The sequence below is a fragment of the Aspergillus novofumigatus genome, assembly GCF_002847465.1.
Source record: "Aspergillus novofumigatus IBT 16806 chromosome Unknown P174scaffold_6, whole genome shotgun sequence".
Classification (NCBI taxonomy): domain Eukaryota; kingdom Fungi; phylum Ascomycota; class Eurotiomycetes; order Eurotiales; family Aspergillaceae; genus Aspergillus; species Aspergillus novofumigatus.
Genome location: NW_020194279.1, coordinates 1,023,951 through 1,041,014, shown reverse-complemented (window position 1 = coordinate 1,041,014; position 17,064 = coordinate 1,023,951). Strand labels below are relative to the sequence as shown.

The window sequence follows — 17,064 nt, the reverse complement described above, 5'->3', positions numbered from 1 at the left end:
CATCATATCTCTGTATCCACTCTAGATCTATAAACATAACCAATCCATTGTTGCACTCGTCGTACAACGTTCCTGTGTTTATCCCTTGGTTACATTGGAGAAGTCCATCACAACACAACTCAGGATGCCTGCCAAGCTGCCTTCGAACTACACCTCTGATACAGAGGCCGCTGTCGACTCCAGAGATCTTCAGACAGAATCCGGCTATGTCAGCGGGGATTCGAGTGATGTCTACACTCCGGAGATTGTCTTCACCAAACCACACCTGCAGTTTCTTAACAGACAACTCCAGTTCCTGGAGCCTCAAGGTTAGTACCGTGTGTCCCTTCTCGTGACTCTCTAGTAGGCCAAGTAGCTGACAGACATAGAAATCTTGAGATGGTGCATCACATCCCTTCCTCATCTCTTCCAGACCACTGCGTTTGGTTTGACCGGACTTGTCACCCTTGACATGCTTTCCAAGCTTCAAGTGCCCCGCCCACAGATGGTTGACTTGATCTTCCTCGACACTCTCCACCACTTCTCAGAAACCCTGGCTCTGGTTGACCGTGTCCGCAAGAGGTACCCTCTGAACAACGTCCACATCTACAAGCCAGCTGGTGTCGAAACAGCGGAAGAGTTTGCCAAGAAGTACGGAGCCAAGCTCTGGGAGACAGACGATCAGTTCTACGACTGGGTTGCCAAGGTCGAACCGGCCCAGCGTGCCTATCGTGAACTCAATGTTCATGCTGTTCTCACTGGACGCCGCCGCAGTCAGGGTGGCAAGCGTGGCGATCTCGATGTGATCGAGGTCGACGAGGCTGGCCTCATCAAGGTCAACCCTCTGGCCAACTGGACGTTCGAACAGGTCAAGCAATACGTCAAGGAGAACGATGTGCCCTACAATGAACTGCTGGACCGTGGCTACAAGAGCATCGGTGACTGGCACTCCACACAGCCTGTCAAGGAGAACGAGGACGAGCGATCCGGTCGCTGGAAGGGCCAGGAGAAGACCGAGTGTGGCATCCACAACCCTCGCTCCAAGTACGCCCAGTACCTGATGGAACTGGAGCGTAAGCGACAGGAGGAGGCTCTGTCGCAGGCGCTGCAAAACCAGCTCACCACTGCGTAGACGTTCTTGTCTGTTCTTGATTTGCATCTTCACTGGCGTTCTCGGGTTACATCTAGCGAAGTTCATGCAGCCTTGATATCATTTGTCATCCCTTAGAGGCACCAGGCCCAAGGGATTTATGCCGTTATGAATTGTGGGGTTAATGGGTACAAAAGCTTGCCATGCCGTTTCCTACCCTCGGGGTTTTGTACATAGCGAGGACTGGCATCTGGCGAAGGATGACATATGGTCAATCCATAATAACGATTAGCATGATAGAAACATTGATTTTCTTCGAAACTGAACTGACTTGACTAAACTGCGGAATGACTGGGTTTAAGCTATATCTATCGAATGCATTCTTCATACTATGGGTCAGTCATCAACGAGCAAAAGCAAATGTAATATAAAACTATGAGTCTGTATCATCCATTAACCACGGACTAATTACCCATTGCCAAGGTGACGTCCAGGCTCTAAGTGTAGTGACAGACAATCCAAAGACACTTGAAATCCACGCCTGAGTCGATTTCAAGATGATAGAGGAATGTTGGCATTCACTGGACTAAGAGTCTCAGATTGAGGGGTACTGACATCTTGTGCAGGTTGAGCGATGGCGTGATTAGATCTAATCTTATCAATCTAATCACTAATTATCAGCAGGAAAACCACTATATTGATTGGACAATACATCTTAGCCTTCATCCATCTTCAAGCAGCAGATCATCCTTCCGTGGACGAGAGGCTAGAGTATAGCAAAGCATTCTTTTCAATGGAACATCCGAGACGCTGACTTGGAGCGACATCCTGCCGTTGTGTCTGTTTTATCTGAGGTTGCCGGCACATAGCATTCAGCGGTTGACTTGCTGAGCGCCAACTCATTCCTGGCACTATCGAAGATCTCGCACCCAATCAACGTCATGTTGAGTACGATTCAGCAAGGTCGTTCTCTGGACTGAGACAAGCAGCGAGTTCTTATTTAACCCTGAAGGCCAGGACTTGACGGTTCGAATTAAGCCCATCATCGACCATCATGATGGCCATAGAATGAGCTGCGAGTCAGATCCCTGTCACGCAAGCCTTCCTACTCCAGCGTTTTGTGTTTCATTATTAACCTGATCTTCTTTCAATGTTACTGATAAAGCACTAATTCGAGTCTCTAAAGAACCTACATCTGCTGACAGTCAGTACTGGCAAGGTAGGGACGAGAAGATAGGGCTGGTTTGACCACGTGATAGGGATGCCAAGAAGGAGCAAACTTAAAAAGAAATTGACAATCACGCAAGCTGTGCGGAGAATGTCGTGATGGCTCCAGTTGCCGTTGATAGGCTTATCGGTCGCAGCATGTGGCGTTTCAGGCTAGAAGGAGTTCTAGAGCTGCAGTTTCAACCTTTCTGCAGTATTTCGACGGGTACAGATCCGATCTGAGTTGAACTATGTTTTCACTGCTTTTGTAAAGAGTCTCTATCCATCTATCCATATGTTCTGTCACTTCTGTGTCTATTGCTGAGATGACTCCTGTGAGGGATCAAGGCTTAGATGTGGGGAGAGGCAACGTAAGAACACCACTTCCCCTGAAAATCATGACTCGTTCTAGGAGACGCTGACGATTCAGGAGGATATCCAAGGGTGTTTGTAGGGGTAGATATATTTCCACGGAGGTACAACTGTCAGCAGTAGCAGTTCCTTTAGTCAGATAGATTGAATTGAAGATGGTATTACGGAGTCCGAACCAATGTATGGAGTACGATGAAGCATACCTAAGTAACGGCGATTTCGGCGGCCGATATCGATGACGAATGATGGCTCTACATCCTATTCAACTGTCAGTATGAAACAGTTGTATGAAGTGAATGAAAATATCACGATCGCCGACTCGCTGTATCAGCGTTATTGTTCAGGGGACGAACGAAGAAGATTAATAGTTCAATACTAAAAATAAGGATGTACGAGTGAGAAAAAGGTACGCAACGACGTAGACAAGGCCAGCTCCACTATCGGACAGAGTACTGCCATTTGCCAGGACTGAAGAGAATATTATGGGGGGGCTCATCAAAACTCCAGGACAAGATTATTATTTTTGTTTCCAGTGCTACGTAGTCATCCGTACCTTAGACTACGGTTCGTAGTAATCAAGGAAGTTTAGTATTAATAGATAGAGTCTGTCTTCCTTGGTTCGTCTTCTTGCCCGCCAACTTTTTCCTTCCTGCCCCTCCCTCTCTTCCCTCCTCCATTGCATTCCACCTTTTGTATAACTTACCTTCAAAAAAAGTTTCCTGTCTCTTTTTCCTCTCTCTCTCTCCCACACACACACACACAGAAAATGGCCAATCCTCCTCATGGTGGTGTCCTCAAGGACCTGCTCGCCCGTGATGCTCCCCGCCACGACGAGCTCGAGATTGAGGCCGAGCAGCTGCCTGCCATTGTCCTCACCGAGCGCCAGCTTTGCGATCTCGAACTGATTATGAACGGTGGTTTCAGTCCTTTGGAGGGTAAGTTTACTCATTAATCGTTTTGAGACCAGTGATTGTCTTCAATTCCTATCGAGGAGGCACAAGGCTGTCGCGGGGGAATCGGAGGGAGGGGTATTCTAATGAAGGGGTCTAACTGGGAATGGTTGCTAACGCCGAACTTCGCATACAGGTTTCATGAACCAGAAGGACTATGACAGGTATGCTCTCACTTTTGGTCTCACGCAATAAATCCCATCCGATATACTGACGGCAATTCTCCCCACCCAGTGTTTGCGAAAATGTCCGTCTCGCCGACGGCAACCTCTTCTCCATGCCCATCACCCTGGATGTGTCCCAGGCCGTTATCGATGACGGCAAGCTGAAGCCCGGCTCCCGCGTCACCCTGCGCGACTTCAGAGACGATCGCAATCTGGCCATCCTCACCATTGACGATATCTACCGCCCTGACAAGTGAGTTTCATTCTGCTCCTTCTTGGCATCTGTCGATCTTGTCCTATTTTCACCGCGAACATGGTTTAATTGTCCTGCTTTGTTTATCTGGAACAACAGACGCAACGCTGCAATTGACCACAGCAATCGCTCCATTTAATCAGAGATCCGTGCGTACAGTGGGCCTGGCTAATTCGTTTTCATCACGTAGGGCTAAGGAAGCCAAGCTGGTCTTTGGCGGTGATGAGGAGCACCCTGCCATCAAGTATCTCTACAACCAGGTTCAGGAATTCTATGTTGGAGGAAAGATCGAGGCCATCAACAAGCTCAACCACTACGACTATGTCGCTCTCCGCTGTACGTCCGATCGTTCGCTCGAACAGCAAATACAGAAAATGATTGCTAATAAACCCCGGTTATAGACACTCCCGCGGAGCTGCGTGTTCACTTCGACAAGCTCGGCTGGAACCGAGTTGTTGCTTTCCAGACTAGGTATGTTATCATCCCATTGCCAACAAATAAATCTGGCGGAACCGCAGCTGACTGGTCTCAAGAAACCCCATGCACAGAGCTCACCGTGAGCTGACCGTCCGTGCTGCTCGCGCTCGCCAGGCCAATGTCCTGATCCACCCCGTTGTCGGTCTCACCAAGCCTGGTGACATTGACCACTTCACCCGTGTCCGCGCCTACCAGGCTCTCCTCCCCCGCTACCCCAACGGAATGGCCGTCCTGGGTCTTCTGGGTCTTGCCATGCGTATGGGTGGTCCCCGTGAGGCCATCTGGCACGCCATCATCCGTAAGAACCACGGTGCCACTCACTTCATTGTCGGACGTGACCACGCTGGTCCCGGCAAGAACTCCAAGGGCCAGGAATTCTACGGCCCTTACGATGCTCAGCACGCTGTCGAGAAATACAGGGAGGAGCTCGGCATCGAGGTCGTCGAGTTCCAGCAGGTCACCTACCTGCCCGACACCGATGAGTACAAGCCCAAGGACGAGGTCCCCGCTGGTGTCAAGACCCTGGATATCTCTGGTACCGAGCTGCGCAACCGTCTGCGCACCGGTGCTCCCATCCCCGAATGGTTCTCTTACCCCGAGGTTGTCAAGATCCTCCGCGAGTCTAGCCCTCCTCGCCACACTCAGGGCTTCACCATCTTCCTAACCGGGTACATGAACTCCGGCAAGGACGCTATTGCCCGTGCTCTCCAGGTCACCCTCAACCAGCAGGGAGGCCGCTCCGTCTCTCTCCTGCTCGGTGACACCGTCCGTCACGAGCTCTCTTCTGGACTGGGATTCAGCCGCGAGGATCGCCACACCAACATCCAGCGTATCGCTTTTGTTGCCGGTGAGCTCACCCGCGCCGGTGCCGCCGTCATCGCCTCCCCTATTGCCCCCTACGAGGAGTCCCGCAACGCCGCCCGTGACGCTGTTACCCAGGCTGGCGGCAACTTCTTCCTGGTCCATGTTGCTACTCCCCTCGAGTACTGCGAAAAGACCGACAAGCGTGGCATCTACGCCAAGGCCCGCCGCGGTGAGATCAAGGGTTTCACTGGTGTCGATGACCCCTATGAGACACCTTCCAAGGCTGATCTCACCGTCGATGTTTCGAAGCAGACCGTTCGCAGCATCGTCCACGAGATCATCCTCATGCTCGAGACCGAGGGCTTCTTTGACCGTTCTTAGAGTAGCATAGGCGCTTGGGATGACTGTTCTGTGATACCATTGGGGATTTAGAGTAAATACTTGAAGGATCTGTTTATAGAATATACTGTTTCTGTGTGAATTTAATGCCTTGATTCCCCTTGAGACATACGACCAGATGTCCTATAGAATTATCAACCTGAGTGTCCAGCGAGTGATCCATAATCTCAACATGATCTGATTTCGGTCCATAACACGTGACTTATGTGTCACTGTCATAGGATGCAAACAACACAAACAATCCGATCGTCCCAATGCGTCTGCAACATCTTCTCTCTAGAAAGGTAATGAGCTAGAAATCTAAAGACCATCGTCAACACCCAAACGCCAGAGCATGCTACCACATCGGGTCCCTGCTGGTCGAATACCAGCAGCGAGCCGGCCACTCCTACCGCCGAGCAGTCATGGCCTCCGCCATCAATTCCGCCCATTCACACACCGATCCCGACTTCTACTTCTCTCTCCGCCACTGGGCCGGCCTCAGGTACCGTTTCTGTCGCCCTTGGCGAGCACTCGCCCTCTCCCGCCCCTGTCGATCCATCTCCGTCAGCATTTTGCGCGGTTAATTTCCACCGAGCGCCGCGATTACTACAAGCGTCGCCTGTCGCGCGGGCTGCGGATCGGCCTGACGTTCTACGCCATCCTGGTACTGTTCCAGGTGATCAAGCTGGGCGTCTACCAGGAGGAAATCGAGCACCAGTGGCCCACGCCGTCGGAATGGTCGTGGAAGAGTCGCTGGTGTCTGCGGTCCGCGCAGGCGCTGCAGAACCCGGAGCAGATCGGTAAGCTCATGACCAACTGGCCCATGGTTGCGGGGTACCTGCGGGAGCTGCTGGAGCGGCTGGAGAACCCGGAGGGCGAGGGCAAGGGGATCAAGGAGCAGGCGGAGGGAGGGATTCTTGTTGAGGGGGTGGGAAAGACAGGGTTCGATATCACCGCTAAGAGTGAGCCGTGGCGGAGGGGTTATCACCAGGCGCTGATGGGTGCGGCCAAGGCCGCGGAGAATCTGGAGGGGTGGCTGACGGATCGGAAGCAGCGGATTTCTGCCCCTGCGGAGTATGTGGTTGGGCCTTCGAATCCTCGGCCCAAGCCTATGCCGGCGGGCCAGAAGCAGGTCCCCCGCGAGGAGGATAGCGAGCCGGCGTCGCCGAGTCCGGAGGTGTTTTATATGAAGATTTTGACGACCAAGGGGTTTGATACGCGGCAGAAGCTTGATGCCGCGTTGGCGTATGCCGACTGGCTGGATTATAAGGGTCTGCAGGAGACGGCCCGCGACATGTATGCTTGGGCCATGGATATCGCTGCGGCCGGGTCGCCGGTGGACGCCAGCAAAGTGGTGAACACAAAAACGGGGGTCCTGAAGAACGACACCCAAGCGCTACCGTCGGAGAATATACTGCGGGTATCGACTGCGCTGGCCGTACATCATGCCCGGCAAGGCAATCTGCCCACTGCCCTGTCCATCTTCACATCGGTGCTTAAAGCTCGCCGTTCCCTTCCCCCACCACCGCCTGACGCCAAACCTTTTGTCCTCCCATCCATCCCCAGATCAACCCGAGACCCTTTCGTCTCACTCTACAACTCCGTTAAAACCATGTTGGTTCCCGCCGAATACCCCGCGCCCCTCCCATCGGGAGACGAGCCCCGGTCCGCACTCCCACCTCCGCCTGCGAAGAGGCAGGCCTCATGACATACATCGGCGAGATCATCTACGCGTCCTCCTCCAAGGAAACGGGACTTGCCTGGACGCGCGACGCAGTCGACATGGCCGAATCCACTATCCTCGAGCTCGGCGGCTTGGAAGATCGTAACCCCCGTCACCGCTGCGCCGAGTGTCTCCGCGTCGGTCTGGAGAACTGGAAGACAATGGTGTCCAAGCTCGTCGCGCAGGCAGAAAGAGAGGAACGCGAGAGTCTCGAGAAAGCCAAGCATTCCTGGTTCGGAGGCGAGAAGCAGATGGAAGCTAAGGCCCTTGAGCGGAAGCGATGGGAGGCCGAGTGGTTGATTCTCGACGATAGGATTAAGAAACTCTGGCCTATTATCGACGGGGAGTCGGGTTTGGAGGGGATCGCGCCCAATAGTTCTCTGTTTGTTTAATGCTTTTTCTTGCTGATTTTGAGGATTCATGCTCTGGAAGGTTGATTCACACGGAGTTAGGCGGGAGTTCACTTGCATCAAAAGGTTGCGTTGTCTGTATACCGTTCTCTATACACTATTTTATTGAAATCTTGAATCATATTTGGGATAGTCTTGACTAGATTGTAATGTCAGACTGCACAGAAAAGAGTACGATAAGCTGAAGCTGAGAAATCTCAACCACAATATCTTAGGCTATAAACAACAGGATCCGATAACCAATCATGCCCAGGAACAGAATAAGCAAGGGAGTATCCAACATTATATACACTAAGAAAGATAGAACCGGCGTGAAAGGCACCAATATCCACTAAACGAGACGCTGCTTTTCTTTCAATCGATTACCAGGGACAATAGAAGAACAGAACAGGTCATCCCAGTCAAGTCAAATCAAGAAAATCATGTCAATTACCACCAACGACAGTCCCATTAGGCATAGTAATAGTGAACTCGTCAAAATTGAGCGTAAAGTTCCCCTTGATGCCAGAAGCCGAGAGGTCGACGTCAAAGGCGCCCCTCTGCGAGGTCGAGTACGAGTGAGCCAGGTACGTCTCGATATTGCCTTCGGATTGCATCGCCGCGGTGAACGCGGCCGTTTTCTCGAATATGTACAGGACGGCAATGCGCGAGAAGTCGAGCACCTTGTCCGGGATGGCGGGAGGGGTCGGCGTGGACGTGGGTTTGGGCGGGGTCGTTTCCTTGGTGGTCTGCTCAGGGAATATAACAGAGGACGGAGTTGCCGTGGTAGCTGCTGTGATGCTGGTGTACGATTCATCGAAGACGATGCCGTTTTGGGTGCCCACCGAGCCGCGAGCAGCCAAGGTCTGCGTCGGAATATCCCTTGTCGTAGAACTCGGTACTGATTCCCCGACAGCGGGAGCGATTTCTTCGGATAGCAACCAGTCGCCCACCGTTTCCATCAGAGACGTGCGGCGGGCTTTGTTGGAGGTCGAGGAGAGGCTTTTGAAAGAGACGAGTGAGTTCTCAGTCGTGCAAGAGACATTGTTTTGGCTGAAAAGTGCCATGATGCTCATCGAGTCCAACGGAATGCTGAAATTATTGCTCGCCTGTTCGAATAAGCGTGGGAGATCGCTGCCCATGGTTGCATTCTTGGATGTCGAGTCCTGAACGATCTCGGTCGTCACGCAGCTCGCATCGCCAGCCACAGTGCAGCGAGAACCTGTGTAGCCGTTCGCGCAAACGCACGAGCAGATACTCCCGCTCGAGACGCTAACACCGCCATTTTCACAGGGCGCGGTCTTTTCGCATTGTGACATAGAGGTGGACTTGTGGTGGGGAACTGCGACCAGGAAGACGGGCACAAGAACAGCGACGAGAATTACGCAGATGATCAAAAAGCAGACGAGTATGAACAACCACGGCGGCATGCCACAGCAACGGCGCGAGCGCTGATGGCCTTTCTCCTCGTCAGTTTCCGGGCACGTTTCACGCGATCGTAAATGCTGCATGGGAGTTCTCCGGAAGAAATCTGGCCACGAAGAGCGCACTTCGGGCGTTCCTGCTGGAGGCGGGAAAGATGCCAGGATGTCCTTGATAGATCCTGATTGGCGAGCGTTATGACCTGAGTGAGGTATCAGTTTCGTTCGAAAGTTTCGGTTTCATGCATCCAGTGAATGTGTAGCTTACCTTGCGCAAATCTACCGTTCCCATCATTGAGTAGGTCATTCCTACTGGCCGTCCTTCCGTGCTCAAGATTTGTAGCTAGCCGCGTGGCGCGCCGGATCAGGTCAGGCAAGCTTGTGAGACTGCCTCGGGCTTCTGCCGCTCGAACAGCCCCGAGATCTAGACGAGGTGGTCTACGGCCACCGGGCCTCTTGTCGCTCATGGTTGGTGCAGCCTTGGGCAGGGTTCCCAACTCCTTCTGAGGGGATCCCATATCATCGTCCCTGTTCTGAAGTGCAGGATGTCGGCCGCTGATGTCCACCACGATCGGTGGTTTCTCCGGATCGAGTACAGACGAATCGGTCGAGATTGTAGAGACGGAATGTCTTTCGTTCTTTGACCCTGCTGCGATCTTCTCCGAAGCAGTTCCGGCATGCGCGACATCGCTGTCCGAACGCTCTTCTACCATTGACACCGGGGATGGGCTGCTGGGCTTCTGGATCGTTCGCAGTGATGGTTTGCCCCTTTTGCCGAGGCTGGCTTGTCTGACAAGGTTCGAATCGCCCTCGTGAACGCTAGACGGGGAATCCTGATCGTCCTCCGACTCGACGTCTAGGTAGGCTCCAAGAATTTCAGACCCGGCCGGTGCAGAGCCCCAGCTAGACGGAATGACTCGGCTGGATGCATATGACCCCTGCAAGATGGTTGGACTGTCGGAGAGTTCTTCCGGGATCGGAGAGACCGACGACCTGCGCTTTGTGGAAAATCTCGCAGCGTTTGAAGGGGCAAGCCGTTTCTGTTGCTGCCTTTGGGCCGGGTTTGTTTCTGCAGGTGCAGGTTGGGCGGGGAGAGCAAAGTCGGGAATAGACGGAATGGACATGAAAGAAGAAGCTGTCGACTGCCTAAATGATTCATCAGTCATCATAGGAACTCGCGGGGCTGGATTAGCACCACAATCCGGTCCGTAAGGTGGAAGATGCCCCTTAAAGGGTGGACGGGGAGGCGGTGGATTTGGCAAAGGGTGCGAGAATGATGGTATAGGCCGGGCCAGATGAAGGGGACTGGGTGCTATGTCCGATATGCTTCTCTCAGAATAAACCGACGGAGACGGAGCATCAGGCCGTGGTGGTCGCTCTGGAGGGAGCCCTTTTGGGATGAACAGCCTTGCTTGAGTGCCGGACACGTTCGTTTGCAGACCACCGTCAGTTGGTAGGGGCCATTGGGTCATATGGGACTGATCCGCCTTGACCTTGGGGGTGGGACCAGGATGAATACTTTGCGAAGGCGCCATCGCGATATCCGGACGTCTGCCAGCCTCTAACATTTGTCGCGCCCGTTTGACGGAACCTTTTCTGTCGACGTTTGGGCCTGTCGATTGGAAGCCATGGTCCGAGCTCTGGAACGAAGTTGGTTCCATTTCTTGTGTTGTTAATTCTTTTCTGCGAATAGCGTAATGAATGTAAATGATCTATGTCAAGCCTTTCTTTGCCAGCATAGGGGCTATGACACAGCATAAAGTGGTGGTATGGAAAGATCGATCGCCTTCAAGTCGGTAAATAGAGCGCGCACCAGGAATGAATGACCAGCTCGAGTCTTACGCCGAGGCGTTATCAAGAGTAACGAAGGAGGGTAGCCGCGAGCTGAATATATATACAAGCCACGTGATTCGACACTCAGTAGCTGCAGCCGTTGGAAGAGCTGCAGTAGATGAAGATGAGGAATACAAGCTTGAGCTTGAAAGGTAAAGAGAGAAAGAAGGCTAAAGGGGCAGTCAATGCCTCTGCTGGATAAGGTGTCGAAATGAGCACATGCCACGGAATAGTTTCATTATGAATGTCATCACATCAAGGGAGGCATACCAGAGTTCAACGAGGAAATTCAAAGAGAGGAAGGAAGATCGACTGCGAGGTATTGCAGAACAACACAGTATCACAAACAGGCTACCTCAACAGAATCTCTGGCTGTCCATTGATCCAAGCCACTGAGACATCATACGTTGTTAGTGACTTTCTCGTCTCAAAGCAAATTTCATATCCGCACTTACAGGTACATTATGAGAACAAACCGACCGAACAAAAACAGAGCGTCAAGCCCTGGAGGAGAAGAATGAATGGCAGACTCAAGGGGACAAGAGCACTCCAACTTTCAGTATAGATGGAGTCATCCAGACTCGATTACTGTGCCCTGGTGGGTAAACAGGGAAGGGTCTTCCAGCGACCCGAAATTGGTCTTCGCCTAAAACCAGACTTTTGATATATTAGACTTCATCGAGAATCATTTCCGTCCGGGCGTCCGCATGATTCATATTATTTCATCGTCCAAAAGGACGAAAAACGCGGAAGGGGCGCGGACCGTTTGGGGCTGGTCCAATCCTCACGCGCGGAGTTGATCCAAAGACGAGCAGGGTGGAGGCTGACACTAGGAGTGTTTTTGATAGTAGGTAGTGCAATATCAGTACCGAGCCGGCTTCTGCACCCAGTCCCCTGGCAGGTACGAGAGTTGTGCCATTTAAGCGAGACCAGCTTCCTACCACCTGTGTGTTTAGTGGTCACTCTGAAGAAGCAGCTATGAGATCTCAGCTGTCCCCATTGCGAACAGGAGCATTGAGACTCTGCTATAACGCTGACCCAGATGGTCCAGCGGATTGTTGTTCAGATACTGATGCTCCTGTTTGTTCCGTGGAATGTGCTGGGTTGACTCGTCTTGAAACACAAGCAGAGGTACATAATAGACGACGACTCCAGATTGGCCAGAACCTCGAGATTCTGATGTTGTGGTCGGGGCAATATTAAGCTCGGAACGAATCAGTTTGGCGTGGGGCTCCACGGTCATTGGCCCCAGTAGAGAGGCCGAGTGTCCAAGAGGCACTAAGTGGATGTATATTCGACGCTATGTCTCACCCTAAGCAATCGGGGTACGCCTTTGCGAGCGGCACTTTTCAACATGAAACCGTGCTTCCCGTGTGTATCCATCCAGTCAGCTCCAACTCTTTTTTAGCTGGGTTCCCGAGACTATGCGTGAACACGGTAGGGATTATCTATCGGCCAGGCAGCTCATCGTCAGTTATGTTCCATGAGATAAGCTCTGTGGTATTCAACTGTGCATCATTGTTGATCAAAAAATCTGCTGGGATTAAATATGACTCAAAGAAATGAAAGGAGTTACCCCTGGGACTGAACCCATTAACCGTTAAAGACTATTTGCTTGCACTGGGCTATTTCGGGGCACAAGCCCGACAGTAACGCCAACGGTTGCCAACTAGCATGCGGACATGCGGATAAATCGTCCTCCATTGACGAGCTAAGATACTAGTAGTAGAATATTAATCAACCGAAGTGATAATAATAGACGAAGTCACGAGAAGGATACTCCGAAAGACATGCAGAGCAGGAAGCCAGGCAAGACACCGAAATATGATGGCAGCTGCAGGTCGATGAGAAGCAAAACAGCTCGAACTCTGTCATGTGACGCCATACTGTACCAACAGCTGCTGCATAAAGTCCTCAACAGCCTGGGCTCTTTGATATCTACATTCTAGCTATCAAGTCCATTGGATTCACATCCTCCAATAGTACTATCAGGTTATAAAAGACCCGAAGTTGCAGCTTATTCTGGTTTCTGCAAGCTATGAGGATGTGACCCCTGAAACTCAGCTGACTCTGTTGGGAGGTGCATAACAAAGCCCATTCTTGTGCAAGTTCGGCACATATACACTAATGCACATGCATGAGGGCCCAGATGGCAGAGAAGTTCGGGACTAGACGTATGGAGTTAATGCACAATCCTGTTGAGCGGTTTCAGATAACCACCGTCTCGCGTCCCGCCCAAGAACAGCCTACTTGGCCATATGCCATCCTTTCTCAGCCGGGAAGCATCATGGCCTATCTGCTGTAAAGCCAATGTTAATCATACCCGTGCCAAAGTAACGGCGGCACTCGAGTCTGAGTTATGGCCCACTACCGGCCGACCCTTGTTCGATGAAGCGCACTCCGTACCGCATGTCACAAATCAGGATCGACTGGTGAAGCGCAACGTTGAACTCATGCCTTGTATCATGTACTCAGTTTCCGGTAGGGTGAGCTCATCGTAGTTGACTTCGCAGTCGCTCGATCTCTCTCTCCACAGTCTGCATCTCCACAACCACACTGGCCAACTTGGGCAAGTATTGCTCTACAGCTTCCGCGAAAGACTTTTGAGCGCTGCGAAGAGAAGGTGAAACCAAGATCCCGTACCAATGGATAGGGTCAGAAAAGCGAGACTGCCCTTTTGAGGAGTTGGATTCTGACGTTGCGGAGTCGGGGTCTGAAGTTGCACTCGGATTAACTTGATGTGTATTGTCGACTTCCGAGTCGGCCTCTTCCTTGTCTTCGCTCGTTTCTGGCTCCTCGACTTGCTGATTGTTCGTAGTCTCATCAATCGCGAAGATCTGCCTGTACTCGTCCGGTTGACGCTCTCCCTGCGGGGCATCCTCAGCCCCCTCCATGATCTTTTCTTCTTCGGCGCATGGAGGAGATCGTATTGCCCTGATTATGAAGCGCTCGGTTAGTCCTCGTGACTATGGATTCTCGGGTTTCTGAACTCGAGTAGGCTCTCAAGGACAGTCTTCAACTTACATTCTCTTAATAGCCTTCATACGCTCGTCATAGTAGTCAGCGCCATATCGCCGACCGGGCGGACACGTATAATTTGCGTACGCCAGGGAGAAGAATCCCTTTCTTATCGTCAGCTTCTCTACTCAGGTGGAAAGGATTGCGCAGGACGAATAGCGAGATATACCGAAGATAGTTTTTTGGCGAGATCTGCCTGCAGTTTCTGATGCTGATCCAGGAGTAGAAGATATCTTTCCAGAGAATAGCCCAGCAATTCCAAGGTTTTGGCAGAGGACTCGGTGCCAGACTGCTGGAGATGAAGCTCCGGTGATTCAGAGCTCTGGCGGGATGCTGGGGGAGTTGGGAGTTCGGCCATTGACATGTCACAACGTTATTGCAGCGTATAAAGTTAGTTGAATACTGATAAACGAAATTGTGACCCTGAAAATAGGGCAAATGCAACAGCTGCTCAACGCCCGGTAGAGTGCAGGTCGGCGAATGGTGAATATCTGGAGAAGAGCACAGAGCTCGGCCGCCGAGCCCGATAACTCCGTCATCGCGCTCCCGGGGAAAAGCAAAAGAATTTCCCGTCCTGCGCGATTAAGGTGGATTGTCGGATACTTTCTCCTTCGTCCTTCCTTCTTCTATCTATCCGGGAGAGACTGTGAATCTTCTATACTATCTTGATATTCTACTATTCCGTGATTCGAGCTCGGACGTCCCTCCAGCTTGTCCGACTCTCCGGTCTCATAACCGCCACCTGCAGTTGAAGTTGTGATGCAAGATACTGTGCTGGTGATCCTGTGAAAAACATAATATCTCCTGACTAGGATCGCTCTGAAAAGGACAGTCTGATCATCTGTCATCGCTTAACGCTTTATCCGCTGTCTTAAGAAAGCCGTGGGTGCGAAGAGCTTGAAGAGAAGGCACAGGCCTCATTCGGATATAGCACCATCAGATTAGTGACTATTGTGGGACACGCTTCACTTTTGTCGCTTGCCAGTCTATTCTAAGCACTTTGCTTCACATCTCCACTCCTATCTTATAGAATCTGCCATTATGTCTGTGGCGAACTTGCAGCGGGACGCCGCGTTCCAGGTCCGGTCATTGGTATGCCTTTCATCCTCTCTGGGCGACCAAGCTACGTGGATCAGGAGACTAACGATGTGATACAATTGTACAGTTTCGGTCTTTGCTCCGTCAATCTTCCCAATTCTCGAACTACAACTTTCGTGAGTATGCCCGTCGGAGAACGAGGGATGCCTTCCGTGAGCACCAGCATGAAACCGAGGAAAGGAGGATACAGGAATTGATTCAGGATGGTCTGCAAAATTTGCGCATGTTGAAGGTCAGTCTTGACTTGTGTACGCCGGGGTCCGGATGAGACTCTTCCATCGTCTAAAACATCCGCATACCACGCTTTATTGAAGCACAGATTGCTGACTTCTAATACAGCGACAAACTGTGATTAGTCAGTTCTATCAGCTGGACAAATTAGTAGTGGAAGGACAGAAGACTGTGAGTGCTCACTCGGATGCATCTTGCTCGTTTCAAGATTCGCCTAACTATTCGTGCAGGGCGAGCAGACTGGACAAGAGGGCGGTATCGTCCGCCAGAAGGATACCGGGTATGAAGCTTTCTGATTCGCTTCCTTCGCCAAAAGCTGACAGTGATTGCAGGTGGGATTGATTAGTCGAATCTTATGAACGACGACATTCTTAGGTTCCAGTTTTGACCCTGAACGAACACCAAGCTCGACATGAGTTTGGCCTGGCCAGCCGCCAAGTTATTGGATAAACCGAGGGGACTGTACTTTTAACGAAATCGACTGCGCCGTATGTTGCACTGGTAACTTATAACTATCATAAAGACACACACTTCTCTTACATTATCTTAACTGTCTATAAATCGATTACTTCAGAAGTCCAAGTATCATCTCTTGTCTGGTTTTATTGCCATAGCCTTGTAATGGTTGATTAGATCACGTGACTCAGTGCTCAATAACTCCCGTTTCCGCACCATCGCATCGCGCCGGACACTGCCAGTCGCATCCCAGTCTGGCTGGACGGCAGACAGCACCATTGTTCGATTTTTTTTTTTTTTACATTGGCTTCTCAGTTAATAGAGTTCGAGGTATTGGAATCTGCAAGCACTCACCTTAGCATCTACGTGGCGGAGGAAAGACTGCGGGCGAGCCACTCACCATGCCACCGACTGTAGGTGTCTCCTAGCGCAACATCGCCCGCAAGGAGAGATCTCCCTCCATGCACTGGCGATAATTGTATCATTCACCTGCATGCTGACAAACATCAGTTCAGATCCTCGCGCTCAGGTCGTCAATTCGGCGAGAACGCTAATCGAACCCGAACCGGCCAAATCGATCACGATGTTTTCGAAGGACTTCCGGTGCGGAGGTGGACGCGCCAGCGCCAAACAATCTCCCAAGTTCCCAAGACCGAAATATCGGAGTCGCTCATTCAAGGCCCTGGAGGCAAACAGGCCCTCCCCGAGCACCCCATGCCTAGGGACAGTCATCTCCTGACGCCTATGAGCAGAGCGCTTCTTCGCGCTGCTCGAGCTGGTTGTATCTACATTCGCAAAGCGCAAAAGGAGCCAGAGGATGAAGAGAAAGAAGCTACCGATGTTGAGGAACAACCGATGATACAAAGTACGGACCGCAGCTTTACTGCGCGCAAGTGGGCAGCGCTGCCTAGACATCTGGAGCCACCCGAGGTGGAATTTCTGGCCAAGAGACGAGCGGGCTTACCATCACTGTACGGCGCTTCAACTACGGGTGTGGACGGTGCGGCGAATAATGTTCCGATGAGGAGAACTCGTTTCAAGAAGGTCGACCCGGTTACGGGTAACATTTCCATCTACGAGGCTTGGGTGCCGGAGGGACACAAGATTGAAGGCGAAATCACCGATGAAGCTCAAGTGAGAGCCGAAAACAAGGAGGTCGCTGTTATTCCGGAGGCCCCTGCGCCTGGGACGGTTGTCGAAGGCGTTGGTGTGGTCAACG

General features: G+C 51.8%; 6 protein-coding genes across 6 annotated transcripts; 4 read left to right on the top strand and 2 right to left on the bottom strand.

Annotated features, from left to right (window-relative positions):
• Positions 1-124: 124 nt before the first annotated feature.
• met16 (phosphoadenylyl-sulfate reductase (thioredoxin)) lies at positions 125-1,111 on the top strand (the record flags this gene model as incomplete). The annotated part of the gene is made up of 2 exons (XM_024822589.1): positions 125-308; positions 369-1,111. 2 exons carry the CDS (start codon positions 125-127, stop codon positions 1,109-1,111), a joined length of 927 nt encoding a protein of 308 aa, XP_024680266.1.
• Positions 1,112-3,285: 2,174 nt separating this feature from the next.
• On the top strand, positions 3,286-5,772 carry sC (sulfate adenylyltransferase). Its single transcript, XM_024827884.1, has 6 exons — positions 3,286-3,582; positions 3,734-3,761; positions 3,832-4,014; positions 4,205-4,350; positions 4,416-4,485; positions 4,548-5,772. The coding sequence occupies exons 1-6, from the start codon at positions 3,414-3,416 to the stop codon at positions 5,674-5,676; spliced, it is 1,725 nt and encodes a 574-aa protein (XP_024680265.1). The 5' UTR covers positions 3,286-3,413; the 3' UTR covers positions 5,677-5,772.
• A 222-nt stretch (positions 5,773-5,994) lies between these two features.
• On the top strand, positions 5,995-7,938 carry P174DRAFT_443649 (uncharacterized protein). Its single transcript, XM_024827883.1, has 2 exons — positions 5,995-7,290; positions 7,332-7,938. Exons 1-2 carry the CDS (start codon positions 6,029-6,031, stop codon positions 7,789-7,791), a joined length of 1,722 nt encoding a protein of 573 aa, XP_024680264.1. The 5' UTR covers positions 5,995-6,028; the 3' UTR covers positions 7,792-7,938.
• Positions 7,939-8,234: 296 nt separating this feature from the next.
• P174DRAFT_375177 (uncharacterized protein) lies at positions 8,235-10,870 on the bottom strand (the record flags this gene model as incomplete). Its single annotated transcript, XM_024822617.1, has 2 exons — positions 8,235-9,412; positions 9,478-10,870. The coding sequence occupies 2 exons, from the start codon at positions 10,868-10,870 to the stop codon at positions 8,235-8,237; spliced, it is 2,571 nt and encodes an 856-aa protein (XP_024680263.1).
• A 2,664-nt stretch (positions 10,871-13,534) lies between these two features.
• On the bottom strand, positions 13,535-14,418 carry P174DRAFT_422827 (uncharacterized protein; the record flags this gene model as incomplete). Its single annotated transcript, XM_024825081.1, has 3 exons — positions 13,535-13,976; positions 14,067-14,164; positions 14,230-14,418. 3 exons carry the CDS (start codon positions 14,416-14,418, stop codon positions 13,535-13,537), a joined length of 729 nt encoding a protein of 242 aa, XP_024680262.1.
• Positions 14,419-14,636: 218 nt separating this feature from the next.
• Positions 14,637-15,891, top strand: P174DRAFT_443644 (LYR motif-containing protein). Its single transcript, XM_024827882.1, has 5 exons — positions 14,637-15,152; positions 15,226-15,390; positions 15,498-15,560; positions 15,620-15,669; positions 15,722-15,891. The coding sequence occupies exons 1-5, from the start codon at positions 15,102-15,104 to the stop codon at positions 15,729-15,731; spliced, it is 339 nt and encodes a 112-aa protein (XP_024680261.1). The 5' UTR covers positions 14,637-15,101; the 3' UTR covers positions 15,732-15,891.
• Positions 15,892-17,064: the final 1,173 nt, after the last annotated feature.

Coding starts and splice junctions, on each gene's coding strand:
- P174DRAFT_443644 (XM_024827882.1), top strand. CDS start 15,102: ATGTCTGTGGCGAACTTGCAGCGGGACGCCGCGTTCCAGGTCCGGTCA. Junction 15,391..15,497: donor AAAATTTGCGCATGTTGAAG/GTCAGTCTTGAC, acceptor CTTCTAATACAG/CGACAAACTGTGATTAGTCA. Junction 15,561..15,619: donor TAGTGGAAGGACAGAAGACT/GTGAGTGCTCAC, acceptor CTATTCGTGCAG/GGCGAGCAGACTGGACAAGA.
- sC (XM_024827884.1), top strand. CDS start 3,414: ATGGCCAATCCTCCTCATGGTGGTGTCCTCAAGGACCTGCTCGCCCGT. Junction 3,583..3,733: donor TGGTTTCAGTCCTTTGGAGG/GTAAGTTTACTC, acceptor CTTCGCATACAG/GTTTCATGAACCAGAAGGAC. Junction 4,486..4,547: donor GTTGTTGCTTTCCAGACTAG/GTATGTTATCAT, acceptor ACTGGTCTCAAG/AAACCCCATGCACAGAGCTC.
- P174DRAFT_443649 (XM_024827883.1), top strand. CDS start 6,029: ATGCTACCACATCGGGTCCCTGCTGGTCGAATACCAGCAGCGAGCCGG. Junction 7,291..7,331: donor TACAACTCCGTTAAAACCAT/GTTGGTTCCCGC, acceptor TCCCATCGGGAG/ACGAGCCCCGGTCCGCACTC.